The sequence below is a fragment of the Epinephelus moara genome, chromosome 24 (genome assembly GCF_006386435.1).
Source record: "Epinephelus moara isolate mb chromosome 24, YSFRI_EMoa_1.0, whole genome shotgun sequence".
Lineage (NCBI taxonomy): Eukaryota > Metazoa > Chordata > Actinopteri > Perciformes > Serranidae > Epinephelus > Epinephelus moara.
In genome coordinates this window covers 50,223,327-50,234,305 of record NC_065529.1, presented here as the reverse complement: position 1 = coordinate 50,234,305, position 10,979 = coordinate 50,223,327, and the positions used below count along the sequence as shown (strand labels likewise).

At 42.0% G+C, this 10,979-nt stretch overlaps 1 protein-coding gene across 3 annotated transcripts in view; it reads left to right on the top strand.

The window, feature by feature from the left end:
- The window catches only part of pcbp4 (poly(rC) binding protein 4), a 536,281-nt gene that overhangs the window by 155,108 nt on the left and 370,194 nt on the right, over positions 1-10,979 (top strand). For all 3 annotated transcript variants that reach the window (XR_007569440.1, XM_050037692.1, XM_050037691.1), the window contains exons 7-8: positions 3,749-3,880; positions 5,752-5,880. Coding sequence is in view for 2 of the 3 variants with exons in the window: in XM_050037692.1 (XP_049893649.1) it covers positions 3,749-3,880; positions 5,752-5,880 (261 nt within the window). In the remaining variant the exon portion in view is untranslated. The remainder of the gene's footprint in view (positions 1-3,748; positions 3,881-5,751; positions 5,881-10,979) is intronic.

The following is a 10,979-nucleotide window of genomic DNA, read 5'->3' as shown; positions in this document are numbered from 1 at the left end:
CGCGGAGCACAGAGAAGCAGTCAGAGCTACAGGCTACAGTGAGGCTAAAAACAGAGTTCATATGACGTTTTTCCAAACAACTTTTTATGTCGGGGCTTCAGGACACTTGGATCACTACGGATGAGCAGTATGGAGATATTTTGTGGTTTCAATTATGTGTTCTTGGACGTTAGTCTGCGCCATCAGCCTCCATTAGGTGTGCTAGCTGCTCCCCCCGCCGATCTCCGCAAGGGATGTGAGGACTCTAAAACTTCACCTGAGCCTCCCTCGGCATATGGGTGAGTAGATAATGGCTGAGTTTTCATTTTTGGGTGCACTATCCCTTTAAGTGATAATAATAATCACAGTTATAACGTAAAACAGATGAGAAGGAGAAGAAGTTATTACACTGCTTCTGTTTTTATTTTACTTTTGTTTCACCATGTATTCATAATGTCTGTGTGTGTAGAAATGATCAAAGCACAAAACTTCTCTGTCTCTGTCACTTCTTTAGATGGAGTCAGTTTTTTTAAGACCTTGTTTTGTAGTTGACCCTCATTTAAAGTCTCTGATATAAAACTGTATATTAATTTATATGGTTGCCTTTATTCACTAATAGTAATAGCTGAGCATATCACCTGTTTCCTAGCAACAAACTCCAACTTAATAGGTTGTATGACAACTTCCTCGATGCCAAGCTGTGTTTTATATGAAACGTCCATTTACCAATCAAACTGAGTCTAAACGAAGCTGCTGCAGCTCCGCTGAGCAAAATGTTGTTTTATCTTCACAACCATTTTACAGATATGCTGTTCCTCCTGTTGTGACGCTGCCCTCGGACAAACTGAGCAAATCATGACTGAAATATATTAATGGATGGATTCATCACTCTTTGTCTTTGTGCACAAACACATTTTGGCCTTCACATTCAATGTGCCACATTCATTTTGCCAGGGCTCCAACAGGTCCTTGAAATTCTTGAGAATTTGTAGATTTGAGGGGAAAAAAAATCAAGGCTTTGAAAGTTTTGGAAGTAGACATGAATTTGAGCGGGTCATTGAAAGTACTTGGATTTATCAGGGATCGCACAAGGTCCTTGAAGTGCTTGAATTTTGAGGATTTTTTTTAATACTGTAGAGACCCATTTTTCACCAAATTGCTTAAAAATCCTTGAAATTCAAATTAACCACACAACGCTGTTTTATATTTTGATCAAAGTTTTGTTCATGAAGTCATTGTCTATAGAATTGTCTATTGCTCAGTTTTTTCTTTCATGAATTGACGTCACCGTCTCAGCTGCGGCTCATTCTCCGTCTTCTTTAGAATCAGGATCAGAAAAGGATTTACTGACGAGTAGGTTTTCACTTCCTGTACGTTCACAGGAACTGTTGTCCAGTCAAAAAGCTCATAGTTGGCAACAGAGAGTTATGTTTGGTCAATGAAAACAGAAAACGTATGTCATCCCATTCAAACCAAGCAAGGAAGACTTGCATACTACGTCGCAACATTAGCCTGCAATTCTCTCCTCTGTTACTAACATTACACACTTTAACACTCACCAGACCAACCAACAACCTCCGTGACGCCGTCCCAAGACTCATTCTTTTTATTTTGGTCTCTGTAACCGAACAGTGACACATTATGAAGGACTGAGTGGGCGCGAACGCAAGTAATCAACTTCTCGATATCCATTGTCGGAACAAGTGTGCTGTAGGAACCACAGTTTCATGGCTTGTTCTCTGGGACCTGCTTCATCGAAGCACGTCAGCATTCTGATTGGAATCAGGCGTCAGAACTAAAGATGTACCGATACCTCTTTTTCCTTCCCGATACCGATTCCGATCCCTGAACCTTAGGTATTTGCTGATACTGAGTGACGAGCCGATACCAGCATGTAAAATACAAATGGATGGGATATGAACTGTTGTATGTCTCAACTCCTAAAACTCTATGTAAAATATTAAGAAATAAATACATAATAGTAGAATGAATGCCATAAAACTTTTTATTATTATTATTATCCAGTGTTGACACAGATCAAGACACAGGTTAAAGTGCAGCCACACAATTTGGTAAAAAAGACATTTTAAAGGCTACGGTAGAATGCTTTTTACCTGATACCGCATTTTAGGCAGTATCGGAGGCATTTCCGATACTGGTATCGGTCCAACTCTAGTCAGAACTCATTACCATAAAGTTAAACGAGTATTAACTCCCCTCCGGACTCACACTGGTCGCCCAAGACGCGCGGCTGACGACCAGGTCGCCCAAGTCGCCAGGCTCTTATTGCAAATGAATGACTGGAAGCTCTGGTCGCTGTTGGTGTGAACGTACAGTTACACTTGCTTTGTTTTTTGGTGCATACATTAAACATACAATAGTATATTAGAGTAATAAGAATAAGACAAATCAGTAAAATGAGTGAATTAGTAAAATAAAAAGTTTAATGAGTAATTAAATAAATAAATAAAAATCATACCATAAAAAATAACAAATAACTACGTTCTGCTAACAGGGATGTTGGATCCAAACATACATGCAGAGACAGTGAGGTGCTTCTGATCACACACGTTTTTCCAGTTCTCATAAGAATATCCCTCTGGCTTCTCAAACTAAAAGTCTTTATCTCCATTACATAAATATTATTAACCATGTCAATCCATTCAGCAATACTTGGTATTTCTTTTTTCAGCCATTTCCTGGTTAGGGATTTTGAACATGCCACCAATAATATTCTTTTTCCCTCCAGTCGAGTTTCTCCAGTCTCATCAGGTACATCAGTTCAAAATTAAAAATGATTTTGGTTAAAAAACAGTTTCAAGGATGCCAACATGGAGCCCCTGAAAGATATGAAAGTGACTTGCTTCTTTGTCCCTGCACGTTCACCAACAGTCTGTCAGGTTATAGTGAGTTTCCATGGTAACGCTGACGCTCTCGCTCTGAAACTTTGTCTGGAGAGGAACTTTTGCATTACAGTATTGAACCCATCATCGCTCTAATGCCATGCTAATGTTTTGTGAAGGATTTGATACATCACGCCTAAAAACAGTGTGGTAACCTTCACTGAGGAGCGAGACACTGATCACGTCATTAATTTATGTTTAGTCAAAAACAAATATGAAAATGAATTAGATGCTTTGAGTGAAGTCCTTGAAAATACAAAAAAAGCAGTGTTTGTGATATAGTGCTTAAAAGTCCTTGACTTTAATTTTATACCTGTATGAACCTTGAATAATACATTTTGTACGAGAATAGAAATTCAAGTTCTTTTGATATTTCCTGTCTTCACTGTAACATCGCACAACTGAGGCGTGTTCACACATTCAGGCCTCTCTGTCTCTTGTTGTCTCTGAGCTGCCTCTCATTATAAAAATTCTCAGTGTTACACCAGTAATTAACCTTGATCCTTGTCTTAACGTTTGCCTGTTGGGTCCTTGAATTTGTGGGAATTGGGCCGAGAGAGTCCTTGGTTGAGTCCTTGAATTAGATGATTAAGAAGTTGAGGGAACCCTGTTTCACATTCAGTTACATCTAAAGCAAACATTAAAACTGTTATTTGTTTAATCTGAGCTGTGATTTATTTCCCTAATATACCCGTAGCAGATTTTACTGGACTAATCCCTCCGCTCACACCGGCAGATGTTACCTATTAAAACAACACAGTGGGGTAGAACGACTCTTCAGGCAGACTGTGACACATGAAGGGAAACACCTCGAGTGCTTTTTAAGGCCTGTCAGTGTAAATCCATCTGTCTCTCTCTCCTCTCAGGACCTGTCAGCCTTGGTAGCCAACGGCACAGTGACCAGCAAGCCTCCGGTCACCTTACGGCTGGTCATCCCGGCCAGTCAGTGCGGCTCCCTCATCGGCAAGGGCGGGTCGAAGATCAAGGAGATCAGAGAGGTGAGTGAGTGCACAGACAGCCAGGAGAATAATCCCCAGCAGAGGGAAGCCAATAATACAGTACATTATATTTGATGTAGTCTTGTGGAGAAATGTTTAGAAATCATCACCAATTTAAAGACCCAGCAGACGGGAGGAATCATAAATGATCACTGATGAGTTCATATTTAGATACATCACAATGACAAATATCTCACTGGATGCTTTTCAGACTGTAGAGAAAATACATCAGTTTACAGGAGTTATCTCTCTGATATTTAAAACACACGGACTGAACAATAATAAGAATAGAAGCGCAGCGTGAAATAAGACCTTGAAACTTCACAAAGGCTGCCACTCTGTCACATCTGCTCCTTAAAGAACCACCCTCCACTAAAATATGTATTTTTCTTCAGTTGACGTGTATCTGTGCAAAGTTTGTCACCAGAGAGGCGTTTTCACACACTACTGAAGGGAGGTGTCTGTGCTCTTCCCTAAAATCTGAAGCCCCTCTTGCACAGACATTGTGTTATAGGGCTGCTACGAAGTCCCTTCTTTACGCTGCCTTTGCATTTTTACACTGAACCAAAAAACAGCATCCTGGAAGCAAAAGAGGCGTGACGGGCATGACATGTAGCACAACAGCGTCGGCCTCTAACGTGACATATAACATCGCGTCTGCAGCGCTTTATAAAGACTAACAGTGGCATAACAGGAGAATAATAATCATTTAAAGGGTTTTTTTGGGGGAGTTTTTCCTTATCCACTGCGAGGGTCATAAGGACAGAGGGATGTCGTATGCTGTAAAGCCCTGTGAGGCAAATTGTGATTTGTGATATTGGGCTTTATAAATAAAATTGATTGATTGATTGATTACTGTCACTGTTATACGGCGGCTGATCTTGTCCTCTGCTCAGAGGGCGAGGAGCTCCCAGACCTCGTTGTTCTCTTAAATTGCAGACATTTTTGGTTGCTTTTCTTCTTCTTTGAGTTTGCTGCTACCAGCTGCTTTTTAAATCAGGCATAACACGCTATCAAATCTTCGCACCCATCCCATCGATGGTTCAAACATATGCTGGTCACTATTTTGAAAGTGAAGTGCTGTCTGATATGTAAATTCTGGCAAACACGCCTGAAACCTCGAGCACAGAGTGGAGTTGTGAGTACAGAGAGCCAAGTTAGCGTTAGCATTGTGAAAGTTTAGAACAAACACAGTAGAGTGTGCAGGTATTGGATGTTAACAGGACCCTGAGCGTCCTTCCACTATCTACCAAAACCCCACAGATATTATCTGCCAGTTAGCCTACAAGCTAACAAGCTAACAGACAACATAAACAAATAAAAGATGCTAACTACACTTACTGGGGATGTCCTGATCTGATCCCAGTGATTGTTATTGGAGCCGATCAAGGCATTTTTTTACTGATTGGGGTTGGTTATATCAATCTATATCGGAGGGGGGGGGGGACTTCAGGATGAACAGCATAAGACTCAGAACTTAAACTCACTCTCATTTACTTTGACTGGCTGTCTAAACTTTGCATGTCTATTACAACATGATCTGACACATGACCTTATGAATTATGAACAGAAAACCACAAATGTTCCTTCAGCTCATAATTCTTACTGCTTACTCACAGAGGCTCTCTCCCCCGGCCTTTAGCATCTGACAAAATGTTTTGCGCTCAGCTTGACTCAGCAGACTNGCCGCCCCAAAGGCTCTGTCGCCTCTGGTCTTCAGCCTAGTCCTAGGAGTAGCCAGTAATAGCTCACAGAGGCTCTCTCCCCCGGCCTTTAGCATCTGACAAAATGTTTTGCGCTCAGCTTGACTCAGCAGACTTTATGTTTTTAGGCAGGTAGAGAGTCACTGCTCTGTATGTGTGTGTGCGCAGACGACAGGTGCCCAGGTGCAGGTAGCAGGTGACCTCCTCCCAAACTCCACAGAGAGAGAGGTGACGATATCAGGGAGCCAGGACGCCATCATCCAGTGTGTCAAACTCATCTGCACGGTAATCCTAGAGGTACGTATACATGGGGGGGCGGCCTGGGAGGGTGTGTGTGTGTGTGTGTGTGTGTGTGTGTGTGTGTGTGTATGTATGTGTGTGTGATCTTCATCGCATCAGGCTCACAGAAGAATCTGAGCAGAAGAAAAAAAATTCAAATGAGATTCCTTGAATTTCTGAAGTTGTCATTTAAGTGTCTGAGAGTTTGAAGATGTCAAAGGGTCATTCATGACACTGTTCATAAATATAGATTTGATTTTAATTTGTGCATATGAGCAAAATAAAACCTGTTCTCAGATCCAGAAACAAAAAGCAAAGTCAGTTATTTCCACATGGAGCAGTTACAGAGCAGCATGATGACTCATTAGGAGTCTTTGTGTTTGTGTCAATCCAGTATTCTCTCTTTTTGATCTGTTTTTGGTCTCCACCAGCTCCTGAGGGAAATATCTCTCTGTAGCTGCTAAATGCTCCTCTGTGTTCACCAGCTCGACTCTAACTGTGTCTTTGTCTGTCTGCTGGTTTATGTTGAGCAGGTAGAGTGTACGAGTGTAAATCACTAGTTTAATCATGGTACAATATTAAACTGATTCTTTGGACATTAAGATATTTGCTGACATCACTAAGTCTGCCACAATACAATTGTGATTCAATTTTGCGACCAGTATGAGACAATATCATTTGACCATTTATCACAGTCTGTTACAGAAGAAGCTGCCAACACTGTATTTTTTTGTCTTTTGGCTATAATCATAAAAAAACATAAATAATGTAAATAATTGTAGCTGGTTATGTGCAGTAAAGTTTACTTTAAATTGAGTCCACTAACACAAATAAAACAGATTAGCAACAAGAACATTTAACAAACGTATAGAAATCAGCTCAGTAATAACTGTCAGGGGTCACAGACAAAACCAGTTTTTGGGTCTTCCATACGTATGTACCTACGTCTAATCCTGGTAACGCGATGTCTCAGGAATACCTCAGGGTAATTTCTTCATATTTGGCACAAATGTCAACTTGGACTCAGCAATGAAACGATTGGTTTTTGGTGGTCAAAGGTCAGTGTGACCTTGTCTGTCTCATTCTCGTGAGCAGGATATCTCAAGAACACGTTGAGGGAATTTCTTCAAATTTGGCACAAAGGTTGACTTGGACTAGAGGACGTACTGGTTAGACTTTAGAGGTCAGTGGTCAAAAGTCAAGGTCGCTGTGATCTTGTATCTATCTCAATTTGGTGAACGCAATATCAAAAGAACTAACCTGGAACCTTGCTCTGCATGGGGATCTGGCCCCTCCGAGCAGAGCCCTGTGAATCGCCATCTGATCAATCAGATCAGTCTATCTGACAGAGGTGGGCTCTGGGCGGGCGTAACATGATGAAGACAGCGCTGCACTGTAGGAGTCAAAAAGTAAACCGCCAAGATGGCAGCTGCCGAAGGACCGCGTCCATTCAGTTTAGCTTTGGAAGAAACATTAAGCCAACTACACTTATCTTTCNAATCTTTCTAGATTTGAGTCTGGATTTCCAGGCTACAGAAGAACAGCTTGAAGGAATTTCTTCAAATGTTTCACAAACTTGAACTTAACAAGCTCATGACCTGATTAGATTTTTGGTAGTTAAAGGTCATGGGCAGTGTGACCTTGCATCTGTCTCATTCTTGTGAACACGATATCTCAGGAACACCTGAAGGGTATTTCTTTAAATTTGAGAGGAACGTCCACTTGGACTGAAGAATAAACTGATTGTTGGGGAAGATTCTTAGTCATCCAGGTCATGGAAATCTTAAGTGCTGTACCATAGGCAACTGGACTTGCTTGAGTTTGTTTAAGATGTTTTATGTCTCATCCAAGAGGCTTCTTCAGTTCCAACAACTCAATAAACTGATCAGAATTTTGTGGTCAAAGGTCACTGTGACATCACAAAACATGTTTTTGGCCATCACTCAAGAATTCATACGCTAATTATTAATCATGACAAAACTTCGCACAAAATTCTAACACGATAAAATAATGAAGTGACTACATTGTATATCGAATATAATCCCCCCAGCACCTTCACTCTATTCCAACCTCACTTTTGCCCTTATTTATTCAACACATTTGACATTAAGTTACAGGGTTAAATCAACAAAGTCTTGGATTATTATATCACTGTTAAAGACAGTCGTGCAAAACCCTGAGTCTTCATTCGTCAGTGATGCATTTTTTTATGATCACATCCACTGACAAACAGACACAAAGCTTTTCTCTGTGATGCAACCTGATGCTAATTTAAAGACGACACAGTGAGCAGAGCTGCAGAGGTTATTCTTAATCATTCATATTTTATCCCCCAAAAACCATCACTTTGCTCTGTGATGATGTCTACCTGTCTGCTCTCAATTAACATCACATAAAAGTGTTTTTAGAGAGATACTGTCCACCTCTCCAATAATCTTACAAAATGAAAACACTGAAATCTATAATTTATGATTGTATTATAATTAATCAGAGGCAGCAGTCATTACGATGAGCTATGTCTCGGAGATTAGAGGCAGAAACAGTGAAATCTAAGGCTGTGGGAGCTCATTGGTATTCCAGGCACCTTAATCTGGGATAAGAAAAGAAATAAAAATGCTGACCTTAGCTATACTCGTTCACTTTCAAGTGCTGCTGCAATCAAAGAGTTTACATCCCTCCATTCACACTTTCTGTTTGATCTTAAATAAGAAATCTTTTGATCTACTTTGGCCCTCCGATGGACGCTTGTCTCCCTGCTTTCCACCCAGTGCATGCTGGGATAGGAAACGCACTGACCTGAGATCAACTAAATGAATGAAAAATGCATCTTTCTGTGTCCACATGTCGTCAGCTCACCTCCAGGGTTGGTCCTCACAAAGACAGAAATACAGTTCTCTGACTTTATCACTTTATAGAGCAGTTTCATGTCCTTACAAAGAATCAGAGCTCAGCAAAGAGAGACAGTGGAAAAGCAAAGGCTCTGACAGGACATTGCATTGACTGCTACTCCATGGAGTTAACACAAACAATAACCCCTACATACCCGTTAACAAACTTAACACTGCAAACAAGCCATAATTTCCCTCATTTCAAGCTCATGAACAGTTCAGACAAACAGCAACAATCCAGCAGCAGATCAGCTTCTAAATAAGAGTGAAACAAGAAGTCTTGTCGCTACTTATAGGAAGTCTGTTTGATGTCTCGCTGTTGCATCAAACACACGTGGAAAAAACAGCTGTTGTGTGAAACATCAGCTGACAGTGAAGCATCAACATCAGTGAATGCTGATGAGACAAGGTGAGATAAAAAAACAGCAGAAAATAAAGAACAAAATGAAGAGCATGGCTTATTTCCAGCTGCGGAAACACTGAAGGCTTTGTAATGACATGAGGAAAGTTATCAAACTAAAAATAGAAACATGGATGATGGGAGCTGGCCATGAACAAATATCTCTATCACCACTAAATACTGAACATGTGGCCCACACAGATCTGGATCTATGTGACCGTTTCAAACTTGACAACACTCTGAATGGGTCCCTTTGTATTTCCTGCTGGAATGATTCACAGTTTTTGCTTCTGCAACCGGGTTGGGGGAGTTCAAGTATCTGCGGGTCTTGTTCTTGAATGAGGGTAAAATGGAGCATGAGATGGATCAGTGGTTTGGCGCAACGTCTGCAGTGATGCTGGCCCTGTGCCGGACTGTCACTGCGAAGAGAGAGCTGAACTGGGAGGCAAAGCTTTCGATTTACTGGTCCATCTCCGTCCCAACCCTCACCTATGGTCATGAGATCCGGGTAGTGACCGAAAGAATGAGGTCATGGATACAAGCATCTGAAATGAGTTTCCTCCGTGGGGTGTCTGGGCTCAGCCTTAGAGATAGGGTAAAGAGCTCGAACATCCGGAGGGAGCTCGGAGTAGAGCCGCTGCTCCTTCGCGTAGAAAGGGGTCAGTTGAGGTGGTTCAACATCTGATCAGGATCCTCCTGGGCTCCTCTCGTTGGAGGTGTTCCAGGCACGTCCCACTGGTAGGAGGCCCTGGGGCAGACCCAGAACACACTGGAGGGATTACATATCTCATCTGACCTGGGAACACCTCAGGGTCCCCCAGGAGGAGCTGGAAAGCGTTGCTGGGGAGAGGGACGTCTGGGGTGCTTTGCTCAGCCAGGGTTCGAACTGCTCATCTTTTGATTAGTGGACGACCTGCTCTACCTGCCACAGCCGCCCCAGGGACATCCTGTCTTGTAGCATTTAGTTTTAAATGAAAAGGTCCAGCTCCAGGCGTCAGGTGTCTGATGCCGAAATCACTGACAAAACATATCTGACGACTTCGGAATGAGCTGAACGAGCAGTGTTAGCTAACTAGGTTAAATAACACAGCGCCACAGCTGTAAAAATGGTTGTGGCCAGCTGTGCTTTGACTTGCAGCGTGTCATATCCGTCCACAGTGTCAGGCGTCAGTTTGTAGCTTTGTCACTAGATTCCATTAAAAATGTCTTGTAGCCTGTTGCTGTGTCGCTCATAGTGTGAACACAACAAAACCCTTACGTCAAATTAAACTGAGATATCTTTCGCCATAAGCAGGTGACATCCACCCAGGGTTCTAAATAAAAAGTTTATTTGGCTCAGCTGTTGCAGAGCTGCATTTTCTCCGTCACGAGCGATTTAATTGCAGTGAAGCTTCTTATTCGTAAAGTCTGATGCAGTCTGTGTTTCTAGGATTGGTTTTTCTTTTTTGGTTAAATGTATTTTTATGTGTCTGTCAGACAGAGTACGTCTGTGTCTGCAGGGACAGAACGTGTTCGTCTCAGCGTCTCACACAAAGTCAGTCAAATTTAATAAGCTTATTGTCCCAAAACTTCTCTAGTCTCACAGAATGTTTCTCGCTGAACTGTAGGAGGTTTTTCCTCCGTTGATAAAGCTGGAAACAACTCAAATCCCGGGGCTGTATTCACAAACATTCTGAGAATTCTCCTAACGCAGCCTGGAAATTTCTAGCAAGGAGTCCTCCCTCTCACACCTCAACACCCTCCTGCTTGACCCCCCCTCCTCCTCCTCCTCACACCTCCTCTCCCCGTGGTCAGACTGACTGCTCTCTCCATCATGAGGACTACACCCC